The 27,108-nt window shown below is 41.5% G+C and overlaps 1 protein-coding gene and 1 long non-coding RNA gene across 2 annotated transcripts; one reads left to right on the top strand and one right to left on the bottom strand.

The window, feature by feature from the left end:
* The first annotated feature begins 15,362 nt into the window (after window positions 1-15,362).
* On the top strand, window positions 15,363-17,964 carry LOC140582423 (uncharacterized). The gene is made up of 4 exons (XR_011985391.1): window positions 15,363-16,160; window positions 16,370-16,820; window positions 17,196-17,267; window positions 17,401-17,964. It is a non-coding gene; the product is annotated as an uncharacterized lncRNA (long non-coding RNA).
* Window positions 17,965-19,446: 1,482 nt separating this feature from the next.
* LOC140582420 (nicotinamide/nicotinic acid mononucleotide adenylyltransferase 1-like) lies at window positions 19,447-25,174 on the bottom strand (the record flags this gene model as incomplete). Its single annotated transcript, XM_072706777.1, has 5 exons — window positions 19,447-21,154; window positions 22,546-22,613; window positions 22,724-22,907; window positions 23,163-23,271; window positions 25,067-25,174. Coding segments are annotated over 5 exons (951 nt in total), but the record flags the coding sequence as incomplete, so codon positions are not given.
* Window positions 25,175-27,108: the final 1,934 nt, after the last annotated feature.

Consider the following 27,108-nt stretch of genomic DNA (forward strand, 5'->3'; position numbering starts at 1 on the left):
TCCCTGCTGCCTGCTCACTGTCCTCATCCTGCCATCTCCCTGCTGCCTGCACACTGTCCTCATCCTGCCATCTCCCTGCTGCCTGCACACTGTCCTCATCCTGCCATCTTCCTGCTGCCTGCACACTGTCCTCATCCTGCCATCTTCCTGCTGCCTGCTCACTGTCCTCATCCTGCCATCTCCCTGCTGCCTGCACACTGTCCTCATCCTGCCATCTCCCTGCTGCCTGTACACTGTCCTCATCCTGCCATCTCCCTGCTGCCTGTACACTGTCCTCATCCTGCCATCTTCCTGCTGCCTGCTCACTGTCCTCATCCTGCCATCTCCCTGCTGCCTGTACACTGTCCTCATCCTGCCATCTCCCTGCTACCTGCTCACTGTCCTGCACACTGTCCTCATCCTGCCATCTCCCTGCTGCCTGCTCATATTCAATACTGGATTACTTTTTGCACTAATTCATAAATTCTTGCTGCTACGTTAAGGAACCTCTACTGTTTCTCCACTACCTCAACTCATCACCTCAACACCATATTATTATGTTATGTTATGTCGTGTTTATCGCACTTTTGTTGTTGCTCTTGTTTGCACACTCGAACGTGCACTATGTTGTAAAATTATTTTGTCAATCTGTCTTGTCTCTGCTAGCCAGCTAACTAGGCCTCTTAGTTAGCTAGTTTTAGTTTTTCTGTTAATTTATGTTGTAAATCTATGTTGCATGTAGCACCTTGGTCCTGGAGGAACGTTGCTTCGTTTCACTGTGTACTACCTGTATATGGTTGAAGTGACAATAAAGCCTACTTGACTTGACTTGACTTGACATTTTGAACATTGGCTTTTGGTTCTCTTTCATTTTTCTCTACCTACAGTTTCTGAAAATCTGTAAAATTTAAAATACTTCACACTTTTTACTTGTTTTCAGTTTACATGATAAAGTTAAGCTTACAGATACAGTGGTACCTCAGAACTCGAATATAATCCGTTCAGAACTCCGGATCGAATCCTAAAAAGTTTGAGTTGTGATCGAATTTTCCCCATAAGAAATAATGGAAAACCAATTAATTGGTTCCCGGCCCCAAAAAATGACACCTAAATATGTTTTTTTTTTTTTTTTTGCATTTAACCACAAAATAAACCAGATAAAACAAGAAGAGCATATACTGTACTAAACACATCATCTGTGTTAATCATTTGTAAAGTAAGAAAAGAAATGTATCCAAACAATGTGTCCTGCCTCGATCGTTCCACGCCCCCTCATTAACCCCGTGTGGAATCCCCGTGTGATCAACTGTTTCTGGTTGTTGTCATTAGTCCTCTGTATTTTGTCCATGTTTCAGTTTGTTTTCCCAGCCCAGTCATTGTATTGTCCGTCTGCAGTTTGCCTGCCTTACCTGTAATTAAACCCCGTATTCCCTGATACCCTGACGTCTGTGCCTTTGTCTCCGTTCCATCCCCACTCTGCACAACAATGTTATTATAATTAAACGTATTAATGGTTTATTATCAATATTAAAATAATGAATAAGAAATCTTTATTTTTTTACAGTTTTTTTATTATATAATAATAATTACTGTTACTGTCTATCATTGTCTAAATGAATTTTTACTGTCTAAATACTTGTATTCAGCTAGTGTAAACATGCACGATGCTATCACAGCGAATGCGAGGCTGAGACTGAAACTTTACCCTTTGTTTCCGCTGAGAGACGTGAGGCGTGACTCATTTCCCCACGTGACTCATTTTCCCGCGCGTACAAGTTATCTTAGGTCGGCATTCACGGTTTGACTTCTGAGACTCAGATCGAGCTCTAGGTAATTTTTTTTCGAACTGGTTGGTTCGACTTTTAAGAAATTCGAGTTCTAATGAGTTCGAGAACTGAGGTACCACTGTATTCAGTTTACAATAGCCCAACATAAAGTTTGAAGTGTTTATTTTATTTCTGCAGTGTTTAAAATAAAGCCAGCTAGTTGGATTTTATTGCATGTTGAATCAGTTTTCCCTGCGTGGAACTGTCATAACAAAATACAAAATTGGTAGTTTCCTGATTTTATGCTTAAGATGGTATAATTGTAATTAACCTCATGTAATTTGAAGCACTAACCATTGAATTCTTATTTCTTTTGCAGGAGACTGTGATGAACACTTACAGTTTATCTGATGTTTCTGAATACACTGACTATAGTGATGCAGACTGTGTGCCAGATAGCGACGGAAGCTCCTCCGATGAGTCCAACCAAAGTAGTTCTCTATCTCCTGTTGTCAAGAAATCCCAAAGCGGCCAAAGATTTCCGGAATTATCAAGACAAAAAGAACAGATTCACAATGAGCCTACTAAGACGAGAAAGTCTTCTCAATTGTTAACCCAAGATTTCCCACATAGTGAAGAAAGTGTTTTTGCTTGTAACTCCATCAGCGTGTCATCATCTCAAAGTGTACAGGGCAAATACACCAAGAAGCAGTACTGCTTATTTTGTGGAAAACCATTTTCAAAAATCGCAAGACATTTAGAATCTGCCCATAGTTCTGAGAAAGAAGTTGCAAAAGTTTTACGATTTTCAAAGAATTCAAGAGAACGTCACATCCAGCTAAGCATTCTGAGGAAACGTGGCAATTTTACTCATAATGTAGATGCTGTCAGAGTAGGATCAGGAAACATGGTTGCTTGTTATCGTCCTACGAAGACCAGAAAAGCTAAAGATTACATACATTGCCTTCACTGTCAAGGTCTGTACTCTAAGGACACCCTTTGGAAACATATTAAAATCTGTCCGCAAAATCCAAATCCAGATCCATCGGAAGGTGGTAAAAAATATGTTCGATCATTATGTGCAATGTCTACACCAGTAGGTCTAGATGTTAACCAGAGCTTCAAGGACGTGCTTTGCAACATGGCATATAATGAAATTTCTTCCATAGTTAGGAGTGATAGATGTATCCTCCAGGTGGGACAGCATTTCTTCAATAAAATAGGATCAGACAAGGGCAAGCATGATTACATACGGCAGAAACTTAGAGAGATTGGTAGACTTCTGCAGGAAGCACAAAAGTGCACACCACTGCGCAAGATGGAAGATTTTGTTATACCGTCCAACTTCCCTCATGTGGTTAAAGCCATGAAAGTAGTAGCTGGCTACGATGAAGAAACACATTCATACCAAATTCCATCACTGGCTATGAAACTTGGTCATTCTCTTAAGAAAATTGCAAGCATTGTTGAGAGCAATGAATGCCACAATTGTTGGAGATAATGATCTAGCAAAATCTGCTCGTCGTTACGTTCAAGTACATCAGTCTAAGTGGAGTGAGTGCATTTCTAGCTGTGCCTTAACTACACTAAGGGAAGCAAAGTGGAACACACCTCAGTTGCTGCCCTTTACTCAAGATGTGAAACTGTTGCACTCACACCTGGAAAAAAAGCAAGAAGAAATGCTTAGGCTACTTAAGATTTGTCCTTCACGAGACAGCTACACTGGACTAACCAAGGTTACCCTCACACAGGTCATCCTTTTCAACTGGAGAAGAGAGGGTGAGGTCTCAAAAATGCACATGTCCATCTTTGCATCAAGAAACAAAAAAGAACTTCATGATGATCTTGCCATCTGCATGTCGGACTTTGAAAGAACACTTTATGCGTCTTGAGATTAGGGGCAAGCGAGGTAGGAAGGTTCCTGTTCTTTTAAAACCTTCCATGGTTCATTCCATGGAGCTCCTGATGGAGTTTAGAGAACAATGTGGTGTTCCAACAGAAAACCCTTTTTTGTTTGCTCGACCGGGGGCACTTTCTGCATACCGTGGCAGGGACTGCATACAGCAGTTTGCCAAAGAATGCGGTGCTAAACAACCGGAAGCATTGTCATCCACTAAACTTCGCAAACACATTGCCATGATGTCCAAAGTTTAAAATCCTGAAGAAAATGAAGCAGACCAATTGGCTGACTTTTTGGGCCATGACATCCGTGTCCATAGGGAATATTACCGCTTGCCTGAAGGAACACTTCAGCTGGCAAAAATGAGCAAAGTGTTAATGGCAATGGAAAAAGGAACTCTTTCAGATTTCAAAGGGAAAAAATTGGATGAAATTGAAATCAACCTAGATGGTATGCTAGTATTGTTAAATGTATCTTTAAATGACTGTATAGTCATAAATATTTTTAAACTTAAAGATTTATTTAGAAAAGTTTATTAAATGTTTGTGTTTATAATTAGAAATATAAAGTATCTTTAAATAAGTATATTCAGAAATCTGTTTAAATTAAAAGGTTTATTAATACGTTTCTGAAATGTTTGTGATTATAAAATCGACCCAACAACCATTGATGACTCATCTAGTTCTGAGGAAGAGGAACCTGACAAACAGAATGATGGTCTGCCTGAAGATCATAGGTCTGGTGATGTACAGAATTTGTCTGTTGACTCTACTCTGTCTCACAGTGAAGATGTGGATGTTGGTTGTGGTGGCGGCAAAGCATCATCCAAGCGAACATGGAATGTTGAGGAAGTAAAAGCTGTTGAGAGACATATGATGAACTTCATGAGAATTTGTAGAGTTCCTGGAAAGAAAGAGTGTCTCCAGTGTCTCAGTGCAGAACCTGAAGCTCTTAAAAGCAGAACATGGACTGGGGTTAAATTCTATGTAAAAAATAGAATAACAGCATTAAAGAGAAAAGGTATGATGTATTTCAAAGAACAAAAGAGTTTGTTAAGGTTGAATAATAATAGTCTTATTTTTTCAGAACAGTAGAGTTGAGAGCTATACGAGGCTTCATATGTTCACTCAGCCCTCACGTCTTTATATTTCAAACAGCAGCTATTTTTTTAAGTTTTAAAAGCAAGTTATGACTTTATGATTTTGAAATGTATATTCTTATGTCTTGTTTAATGAAAGATGCCATTTTATACCTGTGTGTATACTGTATATGTATACCTACATACGTACATATAGGATGGAAAAAACAGTAAATAAAAAGTTCTTGTTAGTCACAATTTTTTGTCCCTAGTTATCCATTTGTCACGATGGATAATAATAGACTGCTTATTTTCTGCAGCATTTCCATTGCACATTAACACTTCATTCTCCTGATCAGTTCTATAGATTCATGTCCCCCCCCCCGTGTTATGAATAGCAAACAACTTAAAAACTGTTCCTAACAATCACAAAATGCATTTGATGCTTCTTGCAAACTGTAAACAGTGAGAATTACATTTTATTGTCAGTTCTTCTTGACAACTGTTTTTTGTCCTCATTTGTGAAAAATGTCCTCAGATTAGTGCTGAACTGGACTTTGTGTGTGTGTGTCACTATGTCCTCAAAATTCACCTAAAAAATACATGACCTCATTTGCAAGGGTTTTTTTCATACTTTTAAAAATGGATTTTTTTGGAAATTTCAACTGATGGGCGTGTAGACGGCATGCGTATCAGCCGTATTTAGCAATAATTTTGGTTCCAAAGCACTGGGAAAACCTTGTCCCCAAGGTGAGGGTGTTCTGACATAGGTCCCCAAAAGTGATCTATGCGTGCGCGCGCGCGTATGTGTGTGTGTGTGTGTGTGTGTGTGATAAGGCAGTAGGACAGTGAGGTCAGTAGCAGGGAGGTGAGGTTGGTTCGGGGGTGTTTCTGGAAAGAGGCTTTTAAAAGTTTACAATTTTGAGAAACCTGCCTAACCTGATGTGGAAACCCCAGATATAAGGGGTGCTGCTTCAGCCTCCCACTTCAAACTGATTAGTTGATTAGACACTTTCCATTATGCCCGTGTTGTTTAAAGCCTCCTGCCTCCCCGTCTCCTCCTTTGCAGTGAGGGTCTAGCTGAAGGTGCCTGTCTGCTTTCTCCTGCTGAAGGTGCCTGTCTGCTTCCTCCTGCTGAAGGTGCCTGTCTGCTTTCTCCTGCTGAAGGCGCCTGTCTGCTTTCTCCTGCTGAAGGCGCCTGTCTGCTTCCTGCTGAAGGTGCCTGTCTGCTTTCTCCTGCTGAAGGTGCCTGTCTGCTTCCTGCTGCTGAAGGTGCCTGTCTGCTTCCTGCTGCTGAAGGTGCCTGTCTGCTTCCTGCTGCTGAAGGTGCCTGTCTGCTTCCTGCTGCTGAAGGTGCCTGTCTGCTTTCTGCTGCTGAAGGTGCCTGTCTGCTTTCTGCTGCTGAAGGTGCCTGTCTGCTTCCTGCTGCTGAAGGTGCCTGTCTGCTTTCTCCTGCTGAAGGTACCTGTCTGCTTTCTGCTGCTGAAGGTGCCTGTCTGCTTCCTGCTGCTGAAGGTGCCTGTCTGCTTTCTGCTGCTGAAGGTGCCTGTCTGCTTTCTGCTGCTGAAGGTGCCTGTCTGCTTCCTGCTGCTGAAGGTGCCTGTCTGCTTTCTGCTGCTGAAGGTGCCTGTCTGCTTTCTCCTGCTGAAGGTACCTGTCTGCTTCCTGCTGCTGAAGGTGCCTGTCTGCTTCCTGCTGCTGAAGGCACCTGTCTGCTTTCTCCTGCTGAAGGTACCTGTCTGCTTCCTGCTGCTGAAGGCGCCTGTCTGCTTCCTGCCGCTGAAGGTGCCTGTCTGCTTTCTGCCGCTGAAGGTGCCTGTCTGCTTTCTCCTGCTGAAGGTGCCTGTCTGCTTCCTGCTGCTGAAGGTGCCTGTCTGCTTTCTCCTGTTGAAGGCGCCTGTCTGCTTTCTCCTGTTGAAGGCACCTGTCTGCTTTCTCCTGCTGAAGGTACCTGTCTGCTTTCTCCTGCTGAAGGTACCTGTCTGCTTCCTGCTGCTGAAGGCGCCTGTCTGCTTCCTGCTGCTGAAGGTGCCTGTCTGCTTTCTGCCGCTGAAGGTGCCTGTCTGCTTTCTCCTGCTGAAGGTGCCTGTCTGCTTCCTGCTGCTGAAGGTGCCTGTCTGCTTTCTCCTGTTGAAGGTGCCTGTCTGCTTTCTCCTGTTGAAGGTGCCTGTCTGCTTTCTCCTGCTGAAGGTGCCTGTCTGCTTTCTCCTGTTGAAGGTACCTGTCTGCTTCCTGCTGCTGAAGGTGCCTGTCTGCTATCTCCTGCTGAAGGTGCCTGTCTGCTTCCTGCTGCTGAAGGTGCCTGTCTGCTTCCTGCTGAAGGTGCCTGTCTGCTTCCTGCAGAAGGTGCCTGTCTGATTTCTCCTGCTGAAGGTGCCTGTCTGCTTTCTCCTGCTGAAGGCGCCTGTCTGCTTCCTGCTGCTGAAGGTACCTGTCTGCTTCCTGCTGCTGAAGGTGCCTGTCTGCTTCCTGCTGCTGAAGGTGCCTGTCTGCTTTCTCCTGCTGAAGGTGCCTGTCTGCTTTCTCCTGCTCAAGGTGCATGTCTGCTTCGTGCTGCATCTCCTTCACGCACACTTTCAGCATGCCCCAAGTCTTCTGTGGCACCTCGGACATGACCAGTAACCATAACTTTGAGGGCTACATGAAAGGAGAGTCTATATAACAATTTTCTTTGCCAGTTTAATCCCATCTGTTTAAAATTATGATTTCTGCAGTTTCTTTGTTTTATTATGAGTTGGATGGTAGTCTCAACGTACCCATGATACATTGTTTTTATGGGCAGCAAAATTAAAATGTTTATAAGACTTCCGGTCGATAGGGGGATGTGAAAGGAACAAGGTAGAGGAGCTCCCGCTAACTTTTTCAAAATCCCCACTCCTCAATCTTTCAATCCATAACTAAAGTGTTATATTTTGCTCGGTTTAATTTTTTTCTTCTTTTATTCTCGGTTTTTGTTTTTTAATTGCGCTTAAATGACCTCAAAACGCGTCAAAGCGGGGGAAAAGGAGAACGCGACACCTGGCTTAAATATGGCGGCCATCACCTTGCTTTTAGAGGAGCACAGAGAAACACTAGCGACCGAGTTCAGAACGTCTTTTAGTTCAATGGAAACTAAACTCGACGAAGTTCGGTCTGCAGTGCAAGACCATGGGCAACGGCTCGGGTCTCTCGAGCTTGTCTCGGAGGATCTAAGCCAGCGTGTTAAAGAACTAGAGAATGTTTGCTCCGGCCTCAGCGACAGCAATACTAAACTACTGGCCAAAGTTACCGATTTGGAGAGCCGAAGCAGACGACAAAACTTGCGCATCTTGGGGCTGGCGGAATCTGAAGGTGGCGTCCTACAGAGTTTTTTGCGGGTCTACTGTGCGACGTTTTTGGAAATGGTACGCTACCCACCCCGCCGGAGATTGATAGAGCCCATCGGTCACCTGTAGCAAAGCCGGATCCAGGACGGAGACCACCGCCTGTTATCATCCGCCTCCATCGCTATCAGACAAAGGATACTCTGATCCGAGAAGCCCGACGGAGGGGGAAGCTCGAGTACCATGGTCAGCAGATCCGCATCGTGGAGGACTATTGCCCGGAGGTTTTGGGTCAACGCGTAGAATACAGAGAAGTAATGGCCGAGTTGTATAAACGCGGACTCAAACCTGCCTTGTTGTACCCTGCACAACTCCGCATCACCCTTCTCAACGGTGACAGGAAGTGGCTACGCTCGGTCGCCGAGGCGAGGAAATTTGTGGATGGCCTACCTACTACGTTGGAATCTTCGTGAACGTCTGCTTGGATCGTATTAAACTGAATATTACTGCCTTCTTCGTGTTTGCCTTTATGGTACAGAATTTGGATGTCTATGGCGGACTCGCTCAGATTGCTGTGGTGGCTACCACGTTTATCCGCATGGTAGTTACGTGAGCACTTCACTCTGCCTGAATTTATTTACTTTTTTTTTCTTTCTCTCCCTGTTGTTTTCGGATTGTGCAAAGATGCTTATAGGCAGTCTTGAACCTAATGGTTTGTATTTCTGTTATTTTGGTACATTGTTAATATACTTTGCCAATTTTCAGCAGTATGTCAACTTGGTAATATATTTTGCGTTGGTTTTGTTATGGATATGTTTTTTCAAGAAGTTCATAGTTAACCTTGGAGTGTATTTGAGTACCCAAAATTTATTTGGGAGCTGGAGATTTTTTGAGCGAGACAGGAAGAGTTTCTTTGTGAGGGTACACAATAGGTGTCTTGGTGAACTTGCTGCTAGTTTTTTTGGCAGCCTTCCTGTTGATGGGTAGGGGGGTGGGTAGTGGGTGCGGGGGGGGGGGGGGACATCCTCTAGTGCCAGTCAAATCTCAGGAGATCGTTTTGGTTATGTCAGGACTATTTTGTTATCCATATCTGGAACCTTGTCTTTCAATGTACATGTTAACCTGCTTTTTTAAGATGAAGAATGGGTAGTCATTTAAACTTGGTGAGTTGGAATGTCAAGGGTTTAAACCACCCCGTTAAAAGAAGGAAGGTGTTCTCACACCTCAAACACTATATAACACCAAAGTAATACTGGCCAATGTATATGCCCCCAATGCTGATAATGTAGATTTTTTTGAGCGTGTTTTCTCTCTACTACCGGATCTGAGCTCATACTCTCTCATACTTGGTGGTGATTTTAACTGTTGGCTGGATCCTGTGCTAGATCGATCTTCTGCTAACCCTGTTACAATTAGTAAATCTGCTTCATTTATTCAGTCCTTTTTATCTAATTATGGTGTCTCTGATGTATGGCGTTTTCTCCATCCTAATGATAGAGGGTACTCGTTCTTCTCACAGGTCCACCATACTTATTCTAGGATTGATTATTTCCTAATTGATAGTCAGTTGATCTCACTAGTTCTCTCTTGTGATTACCGGGGCATAGTAATATCTGATCATGCCCCTGTTGTGTTATCCATGACCTTTCCCGATGTCTCCCGATACAAGAGACATCTCAACTCTCCTGACAGATAAGAACTTTTTGAAATTCATGGCAGAGCAAATAATATTCTTTTACCAAACAAATTCTACACCTGGGATCTCCACCCTGGTAATATGGGATACATTAAAAGCCTACCTTAGGGGACAAATTATTTCTTATACCGTTAACCTGAAGAAAAAGGCACATGCAGAGCGGCTTGAGTTGGCCAGTCAAATTAAAGAAATAGATCAGCTTTATGCTAAGTTCAAAAATCCTGAGCTGTATGATAAACGAGTGGAGCTCCAGGCTAAATTTGACCTCCTCTCGACATATTCAATTGAACGCCAGCTTTTGAGGAGTAAGAGTTTGTTTTATATTCATAGTGATAAATCGGGCAAGATGCTAGCCAACCAGCTGAAAGGTGTCCAGGCAAAACGGCATATCACAAAAATTCGATTGGATAATGGTAACATCACTTCTGACTATTCTAAAATTAATGATACTTTCCGGACTTTCTACTCTCAACTCTATACTTCTGAAGCTCCACAAGATAGTACTCTGATGGAGAATTTTTTAAACTCTTTGAATATTCCTATGCTTTCCTCTGACAATAGGATGAGATTAGATGAACCTATTTCACAGGAGGAAATAGAGGCAGCCATTTCTTCTCTGCAGTCTGGTAAATCCCCAGGATCTGACGGTTTTCCTGTTGAATTTTTAAAGCATTTTCATCGCTGCTATCACCTCAATTATGTTTAGTTTTGACTGATTCCCTTATGTGTGGTAAACTGCCTTCATCTTTTAATGAGGCATGCATCACCCTTGTCCCAAAAAAAGGTAAAGATCCTGTTGAATGTTCGTCATATAGGCCAATTTCCTTGTTAAATGTTGACGTTAAAATTTTAGCCAAAGTTTTAGCCCGTAGGCTGGAAAATATTATACCCTCAATTATATCTGAGGATCAAACCGGCTTTATAAAAAATCGTTATTCCTATTTTAATATGCGTCGTTTATTTGATATATTATATTCCCCTTCCGGTCAGACTCCTGAATGTATCCTCTGTCTAGATGCAGAAAAGGCATTTGATCGTGTGGAATGGGAATATTTATTTGCAACTTTAGAAAAATTCAATTTTGGATCTAAATTTATCTCATGGATAAAGCTATTATATCTGTGCCCGTACGCTTCTGTTCTTACTAATTCACAACAGTCACAACCCTTTAATCTTCAACGGGGAACACGTCAAGGGTGCCCCTTAAGTCTATTGCTTTTTGATCTGGCTATAGAGCCACTTGCTATTGCACTTCGAAGCTGTGGGGATGTTTCAGGTATCTGGAGGAGAGGAGTTGAGCATAAAGTATCCCTGTACGCAGACGACTTGTTGATTTATGTGTCAAACCCGAGAATATCTCTGCCTTCCATGATTTCAATATTTACTCAATTTGGTAGTTTTTCAGGATATAAATTGAACTTGCACAAAAGTGAGTTGTTCCCTGTGGATGGAGCACCAATTTCTGAATATTCTAATTTCCCATTTAAAATGGCACAGGACCAATTTACTTACCTGGGTATAACAGTTACAAGGAAGCACAAATGGCTCTTTAAAGAAAATTTTCTTACGCTATTGAATCATACAAAACAGTCCTTGACACAATGGTCCCCTCTTTCTGTATCTTTAGTGGGGAGAATTAATTCCGTTAAAATGAACGTACTACCTAAATTTTTGTATCTGTTCCAGTCAATACCTACCTTTATTCCTAAATCTTTTTTTGTTTCTTTAGGTTTCTTTAGGGCAGCGTGTGGCTCAGTGGGCTAAGCCTGTGTGTCTGTAATCACAAGGTCACCGGTTCAAACCCAGCCTCAGCACATCTGTGGGTCCTTGAGCAAGGCCCTTAACCCCCAGCTCCCTGGGCGCCCCAACAGGTGGCTGCCCTTCACAGACAACTTACTCTATGAAAAAGAGCAAGTTGAGGGAGGCGTAAAAACAATTTCCCCACGGGGATCAATAAAGTATCAATTATTATTATTATTCAGATATATCCTCTTATATATGGAGAGGAAGGCATCCCCGTTTGAATAAAGCTCATCTCCAGAAATCTAGGCGTTATGCAGGCCTGGCTTTGCCTAATTTCCATTATTACTATTGGGCAGCTAATATACGCTGTATTGCGTTTTGCTTCTATTCCCAAAACAGATAATTCTCCATCCTGGGTGTCATTGGAATTGAATTCAGCTAAAGAATCTTCTGTTTTGGCACTTCTTGGATCCTCACTTCCTTTAGCCCGAAACAAGTCAATTGATAATCCGGTTGTCTGGCATACTGTGAGAGTATGGGCTCAGATGAGAAAACACTTCAATTTAACTGGTTTTTCTCTTTTGAGTCCAATTTTATCAAATCATCTTTTTCAGCCCTCCTTATCCGACCCTGTATTTTATGATTGGCATAGAAAGGGAATTGTGTGTTTTAATGATTTGTTTTTCAACAATAGCTTCGCATCTTTTACTCAACTTTCTGATAGATTTAGTTATGGGTGATTTTAATCTACCGGGGATACAGTGGGACATTGTTGCTGGCTCTTCTGAAAATGAACTTGAGATGGTGGAATTAGTACAGGATTGTTTTTTTACTCAGTTTGTTAACACCCCTACCAGGGGAGATGCCATTCTTGATCTTGTTTTGTCTAATAACCAGGACAGGATTGGTAAATTAGATGTTTTAGAACCACTTGACAGTAGCGATCATAACATGGTTAAATTTGAGGTTAAGTTTAGTGCCCGAAGAGCAAAGTCCAAATCAAAAATATATAATGTTAGGAAGGCTAACTTCAATTGTATGAGATTAAAACTAGAAACCGTGAACTGGATGGAGTTAAATAACAAAACTGTTGAAGAGGCATGGGAATTTTTTAAAAGCACATTATTGCAAGTACAAGAGGACTTCATACCTGTTTCTAGCAAGAATAAATCTAGGAAATTGCAACCTAGGTGGTTTAATAGGGACATAAAGTATAAAGTAAGGAGGAAAAGGGCTTTGTTCCAGAGATGGAAAATAACTGATGATGACATAATAAAGCAAGAGTATCTAAATCTACAGGCTGAATTAAAAAATGACATTAGACGAGCTAAAAGGAATGTCGAAAGGAAGATCGCATTGGAGGCTAAGGATGACGTTAAAAGTTTCTTCCAGTATTTTAACTCTAAAAGAGCTCTAAAAGCTGAAATTACTAATCTGCAGGATAGTAAGGGTCTTATAATTGAAAACGACATTGACATAGTAAATGAGTTCAATGATAGTTTTGCACGGGTATTCACTGTCGAGGACACTAGTAACTTACCAGTTCTTATTACTAATTCAACATCGTCTATAACTAATATATATATAACTGAAGCTGATGTTTTGCAAAGCCTAGCTAAGCTCAAAATAAATAAATCACAGGGCCCTGATGGCATCTTACCTATAGTGTTAAAAGAGATGAGGGATATTATTTGCCGACCCTTAACATTACTGTTTCAAAAATCCTTATCTGAAGGTGTGGTACCTTCTGATTGGAAGCATGCCAACATAACGCCCATTTTCAAAAAAGGGGATAGAAGTAATTTGTCAAACTATAGGCCAATCAGTCTAACTTGTATAACTGGTAAAGTTATGGAGGCTATAATCAAAGAGAAAATGGTAGATTACCTGGACTCAAATAACATTTTGAGGGATAGCCAGCATGGATTTAGGAGAGGTAGATCCTGTTTAACAAATCTGTTGGAGTTTTTTGAGGAAGCTACTCAGGAAGTTGATGATAAGAAGGCCTATGATGTCATCTATTTAGATTTCCAAAAGGCTTTTGATGTTGTTCCCCACAAGAGGCTCTCACTTAAACTCAAAGCGACAGGTATTTTAGGAACTGTAGCGACTTGGATTGATAACTGGTTAACGGATAGGAAGCAGCGAGTAGTTATAAGAGGCTCGATGTCACAGTGGGCCTGCGTTCATAGTGGGGTACCGCAGGGTTCAATTTTAGGACCACTTTTGTTCCTAATTTACATAAATGATATAGACACCAATATATACAGTAAACTGGTGAAATTTGCAGATGACACCAAGGTGGGTGGTGTAGCAGATACTGAACTAGCGGCTCAGCAGCTACAGCGGGATCTTAATTTAATTAGTGACTGGGCTGACACCTGGCAGATGAAATTTAACATAGACAAATGTAAGGTACTCCATGTAGGGAGCAGAAATATAAAGTACAGGTATTTTATGGGACCTACTGAAATAAAGGTAGCTGATTATGAGAAAGACCTTGGTGTGTATGTTGATGCTTCCATGTCTCATTCTCGCCAGTGTGGGGAAGCAATAAAAAAGGCCAATAGGATGTTGGGGTACATCTCCAGGTGTGTGGAGTTTAAGTCAAGGGAGGTAATGCTAAGATTATACAATTCCTTGGTGAGACCTCACCTAGAATATTGTGTACAGGTTTGGTCACCATATCTTAAAAAGGACATAGCGGCCTTAGAAAAGGTGCAGCGTAGGGCCACAAGAATGATTCCTGGTCTTAGAGGAATGTCATACGAGGAAAGGTTATTTGAGCTAAATCTGTTCAGCCTCAAGCAAAGGAGACTGAGGGGGGACATGATCCAGGTCTATAAGATTCTAACAGGTTTGGATGCTGTTCAACCGAATAGTTACTTCAGCATTAGTTCAAATACAAGAACTCGTGGCCATAGGTGGAAATTAGCGGGAGAACATTTCAAACTGGATTTAAGGAAGCACTTCTTTACACAGCGTGTAGTCAGAGTATGGAATAGTCTTCCTGATAACGTAGTGCAAGCTGAATCCTTGGGTTCCTTTAAATCAGAGCTAGATAAGATTTTAACAACTCTGAGCTATTAGTTAAGTTCTCCCCAAGCGAGCTCGATGGGCCGAATGGCCTCCTCTCGTTTGTATAGTTCTTATGTTCTTATGATCTCCCAAATACTCATTTTTTTTAGATATCTGCAGATTAGACACTTTCTCAAATCTCTAATTCGGACTTTCCCTGAGTCACCAGTTATGAATGCAGCTGATATGTTTCTTACTTTGCAACCAACGCGCAAAGGGTTAATATCCGTTATTTATGACAAACTGGCTGGTATGAAATGTCCCTCTATTAATAGAATCAAAACTGCTTGGGAACAGGATTTTAACGTGTCATTGAGTGAGGACACTTGGGACTCAATATTTAAGTTGGTTAATTCAACATCTTTATGTGCCCGCCATTGTCTTTTACAGTTTAAAGTTGTGCACAGAGTTCAAATGTCCAAAGTCAAACTATCGCGTATTTACCCGAATGTGGATCCCCACTGTGACAAGTGTGGAAATGAGGATGCTTCGCTTAATCACATGTACTGGTCGTGTCCTAGTCTTGAAGAATACTGGAGGGGGATATTTCAAACCCTGTCCTTAGTCCTCAAACAGCCTATACACCCCGACCCTTTGGTCGCGCTCTTTGGCCTCAGTGATGCTGATACATGTCTGACCCCGGTGATTTAGTGAGGTCATATTTAGTGAGGTCTTTTGAAATAACGTGTGTGCTTTTTGTTTTGTTGCTGGTGTCTTTCTCAGGTTTAAAATCAATAAAAATATCTTTGAGAAAAAAAAAAAATTATAATTCATTGCTAAATATGGTAAGCAGAACAATCTTTCCACAGAATAAAAAACAATGTATCAACTTGCATACAGTTTTTTAAATTTTTACTTACATAGTATTACATAGCATAGTAATGTAGTAGATTTCCAACCATTAGGAATACTGGGGATGGAGAATATAATGAAAGTATTTCTGAGTGTTTACTTATGAATTGTAACTTTTTTATTACTATAGCTACATGGGTTAGCTATAGTAATATTTCATGGGAGATCTGAAAATGTGTTATTAAACTGTGCCGTTACTCAATAAGAAATGCTTCCAGTTACTTGATATGAAAATAAATGACAAAGGCAAACCTGTCTGGATGTAGGAAAAATGAAGTTACTCATTAGACCATATTACTTTTTTCCGTTGCTCAGGGATCCAGGTTTTGTGCTCCGGGCAGCAGCTGATGCATCTAGCACTTTTAAAATTATTACAGCTCTTCAGCAGAGATTGTTATTCCAAATGACCTGCTCTTCACCCTTTTGTGCAGATGAATGAGTCTTGAGAAAAGGCCTTTAATCACAGGTTCATCACTGTCGTGTTTTCTGCATCTAAGGAGTCGGGGAGGAAGCGTTGCTGAGATCCACAGGCAGCCACACTGTGGGGGATTAATGTGCTTCACCACTTCTGCTCCTTCAGATATCAGGGCAGTGCTGCGTAAGGTAGCCCTCAAAGCTCAAAGTGAAGCACAGGAAGGTGGCGGAGCAGCACGGGGACGTCTATGTGGTGAAGACCCTCAGCCACCTGAGGGACTATTCCTTCTGCTTCAGGCTGAATGAGGAGTTTGAGGAGTTCACCAAGGGACTGGATGAAAGGCATTGCAAGGTATGGGAGAGAGCAGCCAACAGACACGATTTATTTCAGAATTGTTTGTACTGTAATGCTATCCACACCTTCTGATTAACAGCTAAAGCCATGAAAGTGAATGCGAAAGTTCAAACAAGGAGACCTAATGAACGCCAGCGTGTCCAATCACAGCGGTCCAGGTTTTATATAAAGAGTAAATCTAACCCACTTCTTTAACTCCTTTACAGCTATTCGTTCTCCCGCCTCCTCCCCTCCACCTCCTTCGCCTCCTGCCTGGTCGCCCGGCCAGATCTGTCAGCTTCTGAGTCGATGGAACCAACGATCAAGAGACGGGCTTCGCCAAATCACTGTTCACATGCTCATTTAAATTTGTTCAACAAATAAACACTTGTCAACTATCTATTGAGGTCTCCTTGGTTGAAATCACAGGTGCCTTAGATATGCTGTTTGCTGCTTCTTGCCTAAACGGTAACTAATAGCTTTGCTCGGGCTTCGTCCGGCACTCATCAATGCAGTCGCCATGATGCAGGCAAAGCACATGATCATTTGCTGACCTGTTCCTGTCCATCCTCGCAGTCAGTGGTGAGATGGGAGAGTAACACGCTGGTTTGCATACAAACGGGTGAGAAGATGAACCGTGGCTGGGCCCACTGGATCCAGGATGATAGACTTCACCTGGTAACAGCAGCAGTCTTTGTAATGCCATTAGTAATGCAATAAAGCAATACTGAAAGCAGCATTTCTGCTAATTTAAATGTATCAGATTTAACCAACAAGCACACAATTACTATTGCAGAGATATTTTTTTAAAACATTATTCAGTGGATAGCACTGTCGTTTCACACCTTCAGGAACAGTTTGAATCTTGGCTCCACAACATGTGTGTAGAGTTTCCCCATCACAACCCTGTCCAGAATGAGTGATTGAAAATGGATAGGTGATTTACAAATGTATCCCCCTGTATTACACTGTAGGTTGGCCATGAATGCAGGTGAAGAATATTTGTTTGCTGGGTTTAAGTACTGACTCAGATATATTATGATGTTTTTTCAGTGATGAAGGGAACATTAATGTAGGCATGGCCTTCAGAGCCACATGTGTTGTATTTTTACTAGACAGCAACAGGTATGTATATCATATTTCAAATGAATTGAATATAACTTTTAGTAGTTTTCTCTTATTTTTTTTTCCTGAAACTCAGATTAACATTTCGAACAGCTGTGTCACATATGAATAGATCTGTCTTTTTCCTTTCCAGGAACTGTTCTGTGAAGATCAAGTCTGCAAACAAGTTTTCAGAAAGAATGCTTCATCATGCACTGAAATGTATGAGGCATTTTTTAAAGCACCATAGAAAATAGAAAAAGAAAATAGTCATCATTATATAGAATTTGTTTAAAGAGTATTTTTTCCTGTCCATTCCTCAAATTGTCAGCTAAAAGTCTTGTTTGGTTAATATAAGCATTATTGTGTTTCCAGTCTTTGGATTATTTCAGTACATTCGGCGTCTGACCACCTTGTGTTTCCCATTTGCGTTTCTGCTTTAGTGCTCCTTGGGTGTCTGTTATAGACCGTCTCAGGACGGGCAATAAAGTGCGTGTCTTCTCTGGCAAGCAAGTCTCAGTGTCTCTGCTCCATCGGTGCCTCGATCCGCCCAGCACCGAAATGTGTTTTCATCTCGCCGTCAGTGTGCCTCTTTTGCTCAGAATCAGCATCGCAGTTGAGTGTCACGCATCCACTTTGTTTTATGGTCCAAAAAGACCACCTATTCTACAGTTAATGCTTTAAACAGATTCTTTGAGTAGGGTGAACTATGCAAAAGTGGGACACTTTTCGGCAAATGATTTAGAAAAATGTCTTGAAAACCATTTGTGTGGACATTTAGACAATCTATAATCAATATTTAAGAGTTAAATGGGATAAAACATAAAGGGGCGCTTCCCATTTCTTGATGAGCTTGTTTAGGTAAAGTGGGACAGTGGTGTTTTTATATAGAGGCAACATATTCTTTAATTGCACAAAGCAATATTGACCAAACCATAAATAAAATCATTGTCTTTAAATCCCCTTGAAACATTGCTTGGTATATTTTGCCGACAGAAATTAATATATATTTTTTTGAAGAATGTGCTTTATTTTTTAAAGACTATTTCCAGCTGTCTTTTACTAAAAACCAACATCTTAAACAATATAACCCATTATATGCTTCTAGAGCCTTATCTTTCGAAAGAGTTATTTTGTTTGTCGGTCCACTTGCCGTGCGGTCGCGCTACACATTGAAATTCTGAGAACATCCATCATAAACATCTCACACAAATGAAGACAGTTGGTGAAGACCAAGCCCCATTGTAGCATCATACACTGTTTGTTTTCTTAAGTTGTTGATTTCTTTAAAGTAGCATAGGGCAAAGCTTAAATGTCCCACTTTACCTGATGTCCCACTTTTGCTTAACTCACCCTATTATTATACAGACGTACAGGTAAAATGCATGCAACCTATTTTGAGACTATTTGACTTGGTTTATTAATTACTAGTAGGCTAATTAAGTAGCAATTATAATTAAGTAGTAGTGCACGAAAGCTCACAATTAAGTTGTAATGGAACTACTTCGAAGTTCACCTGTTGTCCATAAAAAAAAAAAAGTCGACTGCGACCTCGTTTGACCCTATTTTAAATGTTTTTGTATGTGAGATTCGTAATATCGTTTTCACCGAGGTGATCTGAGTAAGTTTGTGTGGGTAATTCAGCAACCAGCAATATCCATCAATATGTCCGTTAACATCAGTGGTACCTGGGACATGGTCATTAATGTTAATTTTGATGCCTATATGGTTTCACTCGGTGAGTATGACGAGTTGAACTACTTTTCCCTGAAATGTAATTTTCTGACTTCGGGTTCCAGAATGGAGTCTTCTTGCACATTTAGCTGTCGCCTGGCTGTTTCTGTGTAGCTGCAGTGTTTAATAGACCTAATATTGGATGTCACTAGTAACCAGGTCTTATGGAATATAACCCTAAATGTGTCGCCACTAAGTGGGTCACGTAACAAGGGATCCACACCAGTCCTACTGATTTGTGGCCATTTTTGTGCTTCACAAGAAAAAAAAATGGCAGCCACTCTGTACACACCGGTCCACTCATACACGCAAACATACACACAGTCTGAAAACACAGTGTCCGAGGGGGCGAGCAAAAGAGTAATCCAGTAAACAGGCAGGAGATCAAAAACCAGAAATACAATCAAACCAAAGCAAAAGTACAAAAGGGCAAAAGCAAAAATCAGAAAAGCAATAACCAAAACTGTCAAAGTCAAACTGAACTTTATTGTCATCTTTCCGTATACAAGTATACGGAATATATACAGTAGAGATTCTGTGCAAGACAAGAAGAGTGCAAATGAACTGAGAAGCATTTTAAGTAAAGTGCAGTAAACGCTAACAGCTTTCTGGCGCAGAAGCAAAGTGCAAAGTAAGATTGTTTGTGCAAAATGATTTTTTGTGCAAGTACGGTATGAATAAAATATATCTATGTGCAAATACAGTATAAATACAGTACGATACATGTGAAAATACAGTATAACAACGTATAAGTATAATATCAGAGGGCATATATGTAGCAGCAGGGTCAGTTTAAAATGTAAATTTAAAAAAAAAAAAATAGGAAAACAGTGTAGGTCAGGTGGGTTACGAGAGGGTTGAGGTAGATTGGAGGACCCTGGGGGGTAGCATGGTGTTGAGAAGCCTGACAGCCTGAGGATAAAAACTGTCGTGCAGCCTGGCTGTGATGCTGCAGATTCTCCTCCTGGATGGCAGCAGGGTAAACGGTTCATGTGAGGGTGTGAGGAGTCCTGCACAATGCTGCAGGCTTTTCGAACTGTCCTTGTGGTGAATGTGTCTTGTAGTGAGGGCAGTGGCACCCCGATGATATTCTCAGCTCTTCTAACTATCCTCTGCAGGTACTTGCGATCGGAAACGTTGCCGTTTCTGTATCAGACGGTGATGCAGCTGGTTAGAACGCTCTCAATGGTGCTTCTATAGAACGTAGTGAGGATGGGAGGGGAAGGCTCGCTCATTTCAGCCGCCGCAGGAAGTGTTGTCTCTGCTAGGCTTTCTTGGTGAGGGAGGTGCTGTTGGTCGTCCATGCAAGTTCCTCGGTGATGTGCACCCCAAGGAACTTGGTGCTCTCCACAATCTCCACAGCTGAGCCACTGACGTTAAGTGGAGAATGTGCAGGACGTGTCTGTCATACACCATAATCAAACCAATAAAGTAAACCAATAATAATCAAGCAATGAGCAGAGCTCTCGAATTGTCTTCGGCTTTTCAGGTCAAGGAGCCGGAAATGACGGAGGGTGCATTGGTAAGTCCTGGGCGGAGCAAAGGCCAAACGGAGGGCGTGCTGCAGACGAGACCTGTGGGCGGAGCCAAGCTTGCAGCGGCACGTAACAGGAGATCCCAAACAAATGGGAAGGTAGAAATGGCAAGATGACGAGGCTACAGACGGGCAGAGTGGCAGTGGGGGGGCTGGCCTCAGTCATACTTCCCTGCATGTTTCTGCAGAGGAGCCGACATAACATCTGCGTTCCTCTGCTCATTCTCAGCGGTGTAGAGGCGCCGCTGCCGGATGTAGCTGAGGACCGGTTGAGGTAGCAGGTTCTGCACAGTCTGACCACACTGCAGCATGCGGGGGATGTCTGCGCTCGACTCCTTGACCGTCGACTCGCACACCATGTGGATGTTGTGGAAATGTGGCCGGAGGTCGTCGGAGCCCTGAATAATGGCCTCCAGGTCGGATCCATCGTCGGTGAGGCACACCAGTCCAAAGTTTTTGATGATCTCCTCGATGTGCTCGGGCTTCCACAGCCCCGGCACCACAAAGGAGTTCAGCATGTCAGCACCACAGAGAAGCATCAACCGCGGCCCGTCACGAAGACAGGAAGCATCGACAGACATAGACATGGATAATTCACTTGGCAGTGGATAACTGAAACTAAATTCCACCAGCTTGTGATCTGAGATTCCAACGAATGAACCAGATGTACCGTCATGGTTCTGGACGGCACGGGAACGGGAACGAGGCATGGTGCACAAAGAAGGGGCGGACGACCCACTTGCGGCTCCAGCAAACAAAACAGGGTTTATTAAACAAAACTGAAAACACTATAAACACAACTAAACCAAAAAGACCACAAGGGGTCAAAAACAGAAAGGGGAATAAACAAGACTAAATAACAAAAACCGAATACACACAGAACACTGAAAATATCAAAACCATCAACCAACGATAATCATACACATAGACACGACGCGACGCGACGCGATGAACCAGCGGGGAACAGAACAAAAGGCAGGAACTAATATACTACAAGGGTAACGAGACTAACACAGGACAGGTGAGGCTAATTAACAAAACCAAGGAAACAGGGCACAGGTGAAACCAATAAACTCAAAAGGAACTGAAAACAGGGAAACTAGGAACTGACCAAGGAAACGGAAACTAAACACTGGAATTAAACATGTAAAGACACAATCAGGGGCACAAGGAACATAACCAAAACCAACTACAAAATCAGACATAAGAACTAAAGGAACTCAAATGAAACACTAGGGAGCCAAAATACCAAAATAGGAGGTGGGATTCAAACACACGACAGAAGGATACTCAGAACAGAAGGGTATACAGACAACCACATGCTCAACACATTGAGCCACAAGACCAGACAGGTAACAGGGGAAACTCAAAGACAAAACATGAAGGACGGGATGACCAGCAATGCCTGCTGGTCAAACGGGGAAGGGACACGGAAGGAGCACAGCAGGGGCCGACCCTGACATGTACATACATTCTGTACACCGGTGGAACAAACAAGATCCAAGGTATGACCCTTATCATGCGTTGGAAAATCAATATGCTGCACAAAACTGAAAGAATTCAGTACTGAACACAGCTCACTAGCCGATGGACAGTCAGTATCCACATGAATATTAAAATCACCAAGCAAAATCACAGCGGTAGACATGCCACAAACAAGACTAAGCATCTCATTGAGATCAAGGAAAAAATTAGGGTGAGGCTTCGGAGGTCTGTAGATTAATATGACGTGCAACGGAGCCTTTCCAGCAATTTTACAAGCCAGATATTCAAAGGATGTAATCCCATGAAACTCAACAATTGCGGTTTTAACACAGTCACGGTGTATCACGGCTAGACCACCACCCCTGCCCGTCAGACGGGGTTTACAAAGAAAACTATAACCCAGAGGTGTAAGTCGATTTAGGTGCAAGTTATCTTCTGGTTTCTGCCATGTTTCCACAAGCAGCAACATGTCCAGATTTTTAGCAACAGTCAGGTCGTTGAGGAAAGCAGTCTTATCCGTCAGCGACCTACAGTTCAGGAGCGCACAGCGGAGAGTGTGTAGTCCTTCGTTATGCCAGTCTAGTTCCTGGGAGAGCAGTTCCTGCCGGTGATGCCTGGGAGCAGATGTTAAAGATCAGTTCAGCCAACAGGGGGTGTAATAGTCAAAGGAAAGGACTCATAGTTGAAAGACGGGGCCCTTCTTTCACCCTTAGGGCGAGCTCACCTTAGCACTTTGACTGTCTCCAGCCATTCGGCCTGCCTGCTCTCCCAGCTGTCCACCTCAATCCAGCTGTGGTTTTCTACCGCCAGCTTGGCCATTTCCACCCGATGGCTGGCCTCGATCAGGCCCTTCTCGTTGTAGCCATCGCCCACTGGTGATATGATCCCCTTCACAACTTCATAATGTCCTGGGGAAGCCAAGCACAGCACAGGTGTCCTATGTTGAGTATGGTTCATACTTTTTAACAAAGTAAGTTTCACATTTAAACTCTGTGGAGCTAAAAGTTAACACGCTATGAACCAGCAAAGAGGCTGGGTATGTCATACTTAATGTTCCCAAAAAATTACAACTTTTTATATAAAAAATCAAGTTGGCATAAGCATTTTGTTAGTAGCTTATGACAGGCCAGTGCACCGTGTATGAAGGCTAGCAGGCGGAGTACCTTTGATCTGCAGGTGCTCACGTGCCAGTTCAAACATGCGCAAGTGCATGTTTGTGACTGGGTTGTAGGAGCCACAAGACAGCAGCACCACATTGGTTTTCTTTGGTACCTGCAGAAAATGCATTGGGAAACATTACAAAATTACACTACATGTAGTCACATGCAGTTTTCTGAATGGGCAGAAGGACAGGGTCCAGTGACAGCACCAGTCTGCTAGTGACCTTCCAACTATCAGCCTAAGGTCTTAACCCAGTGAGTGATACACCAAAACAAGCCAGATGCTTCAGCTTCTTACTCCAACTTCTTAGTTTTATAATAATATTTCAGTACTTAATCCAACAATAATCCGTAATACTCCATTGAATATTTCCCTCAACAGAATTCTGAAAGTGATTTCCATAACAGAAATCTGTTTATAGATAAGGATATAATGCACCACACTACTGAGCAACCTTAAATTATGCATTTCAGTTGCGATCCAAATTACAGCACAAGTGACACTTTTTGTGATTTTCAAAGTGACCCAGAGGAAAAGAAAATTAGAAAAGAGCTCTCAAATATATTTCCTTTATTTCTCCTAGACAAGTATGAAGTCTGTGAGAAACCATAACGAGACTATGGCTTATTTCTCCTGTTTCTCATTTTATTCTAAAAGATGCACAAAATCTCAAATTAGACTCCTTTTAAGTTTCAAATGAGATTTCATCAAGGTCTAAAATAATTCTCATATTTTCTCAGCTTTTGTGTCTCTTTTTGATCTCAGGCAGAGAAAACCAAGAGTGCTCCCTATGAACTTATTCCATTCTCATCCCAACTTCTTTCCTATGTCTCGATCATACTAATTTCTCTGCCTTTAATGCATATATAATAATATCTTAAGTTGATCTCATTATCCTCCACACAATTTGTTTATAATTTTTAATATTCTGTTATAGGCTGAATGAATTCAAAATGACTTTATATGCTGCAAAGCTGGTATTGGTATAGTTATTGGTAATAACTATATTTTCTGTAAGTATCCCATGAGACATAATTCAGTTATGTTTCATGGACCACCTCATAAAACAGAGTTTAAGGCTACATTCACACTGCCAGCCACATTGTTCAATTCCGATTTTTTGCTCAGATCGGATTTGTCTATCTTGACGGTTCACATTCATAAGTACATGTGAACTGTATCATGAACGCATCAGTCCTCCGAAACGTCACGCATGCGCACATTGATACGTTTTTACACGACTTTTTACACGGGTAAAAAGCTGGTCGTAAAATTGGCACGTTGTGTGGCCGTGACCGCTGAGCTAATTCGAGTCTTTTGCCTCTTTAAACTTTGACTTCAGGCTCTTTATTTTTCTTTGGCATTGTAGCCACGTGGCAATTATTTCAAATACTACTATATTACGATAGGTTCCTTCCATTTTAGTTTGAACAGATTCATTTCCCCAAATAGTTTCATTTGCGTGTCCACACAGCCCTGAAAAGATCAGGGGTGAGTTTCCCGAAGCGTTCTTAACGCTACGTCGTTCTTAAGTTCTGTGTTAAAAGATATAACTAACGAACGACGTACTGTAGTGTTAAGAAGGCTTCGGGAAACTCACCCCAGATCTGTGTCACATTAAGGCAAAAAATCCGATTTGAGTTACTTCAGCATGGCAGTGTGAACGTAGCCTTAGACTCATTTGTCAGTGCGATATAATTACTATTTCAACGCAGTGCAATTTCAAAATAAAATCCGTTCTTATATATTTTTTTTACCTCCTGGTTGGCTCTCACTTAAAGTTTTCTATATGAAAATGTCTTCCATTTTGCCACCTTGAATCCTCACACAACATAGGCCTGTTACGCAATCATTAACAACAATAATAATTTGTAAGAAGATATGTTTAGTGTTCAAATGGCCTTACTTTTTGAGAGGAGGGGTGGATTGTGTTCGGAGAGGGGAGAGGGGCAGGCACAGTTTTGCAAGAGACGGACAGGGTGAGGAGAAACAGGCGGATTAGCGGCTCTACGAGTATAATTTTAAAGCAACTTTAACTATATCGATATAAACGATATTGTCTCATCATATATCCCGTATGAAAACATATCGACATATCGTAAAAAGTCGATATATTGCCCAGCCTTAGTCTATACAGTATATGTGTTTTAAAAAAAGACTTATCCCACTACCATTGAAATTCAATATTTGTCCCTGAAATCTAGTCGAATTAGATGTGCCATGAAATAAAAATACTGAACTAAAGTACAAGTATCTTAGAATTGTACTTAAGTACAGTACTTGAGTAAATGTACTTATAATTAGCCTACTTATATGTACATACCATCTTCCCACTGATTCACCAGTCGCAGATACTTTTTCCTACCTCTGAGTACAATCGAATTCAACATACCTACACTTGCGTACTACTACAAAAATTTAATTATTCATTCTTGGGTAAAAGTAATATTTAATGGCTTTATATCCACTTACCGCTTTCTGAAGTTGTACAAACTTGGCGCAAAAAGCTCTGAACTGTGAACCTTCTGGCTGATGTACTGTATAGGCACAATGTCAGAATTAGAAAATGTCATTGGTGAAGAGCGCTATCTATTACACATGGTGCATCGTGATTGGTTAATTTACAAATTAGGCTGACTTAAACTGTGACCGTTAAGTGAGCGCGAAAGATGCGAGGGACGAAGGAGAGAGGTACTGCCTCGTAAAAGAAAGAAAGATAATTTTTTGTTGAATATAATTTCAGTGAAGTTTTGTATTTATGTTGGTTACAATACTTTTTGAAATCTGGTCGGCATGTGCGGCAAATAGTAATTACTGCAGGCTGTCTTCTGAAAACTGCGGGAAGCCGACGACTTCGGCCGAAATACTCTATTTTAATGGAGGTTGTAGCTTTTCAGTTATAGCTGTAACTTAATCATTAGAATCCGACATATGCAAGATGCGTTGATTTTCGCACCCATTAATCACAGGTTTGTAACTTTGGATAGGTGTACAGTACGTACGCCTAGCTCTCAGTTGGTCGCGAGCCCTGCTGAGATAAATAGGGTCGCTGGCTTATTCGCGTATTAATCCGTTAATGACGTTAAAACTACGGTAGAAATTTTAAGAAGCGTCAAGATTTTATTGTTAAATAGATGAGAAATTAGTTTTTGTCTTGTTTCAAAACTGGAATTACAATTGCGTATTAAGACTAACGAATTAATTTAGCCATCAATGTAGGGCTGCACATATTGAAAAATTACATCGCAGTATTTCATAATGTGATTAGGCCTGCAATTAAATGCTAATTGGAAAAGTAAAATCCTTAATACTGTAGATTTATCAAGGTAATAATTATGAAAATCGAGCCGGCCCAGCAAATATGTTGTTATAGAGCTAAATAGAGTTAGAATCAATAAAACATAATCGCCATTTGAGCTAAAAATGTGACTTTGTCGAGGTAAAATAATAAAGGTTAAGAGAACGTCACTATCTATCTGAATATGCATTTCTAATCTAACATGTTTGTTATATGTAAACGATTTTTGTTAATTAAAAATCTTTTTAAAAAATTCGTAGACGTATTTTGTATAAGTAATAATATTAGGTATGTTACAATCCCCGCGATCGGCGGCGGCCTTTTTCTCCAGCTGCACCTGCTGGGCGCTTGATACGTTGCTCATGGGCTTCCCCCAAAAACTCGGCTGTGGATTGACTGTTTTTGGGTATTCCATGGTGATTCCCTCTTATGGTGTAGAGGAGAAACCCCTTTCCTGGCTCGTTTTCGAATTTGTAATTTATGTTGAGATTTTCGTGCTTTCCCGTCGTTTCAAAAAATTTGGTCCACTTTGACGTGCTACAACTACTCGTCGGATGAATGGACACTGATATAATGTCAATGTCTTTTCTGTTATAATATGGTTAAATTCAGTTCCAAAACTGTGTAGCAAATGGTATCAACCAAAAATT

Source organism: Paramormyrops kingsleyae, chromosome 24, assembly GCF_048594095.1.
Source record: "Paramormyrops kingsleyae isolate MSU_618 chromosome 24, PKINGS_0.4, whole genome shotgun sequence".
NCBI classification, from domain to species: Eukaryota; Metazoa; Chordata; class Actinopteri; order Osteoglossiformes; family Mormyridae; genus Paramormyrops; species Paramormyrops kingsleyae.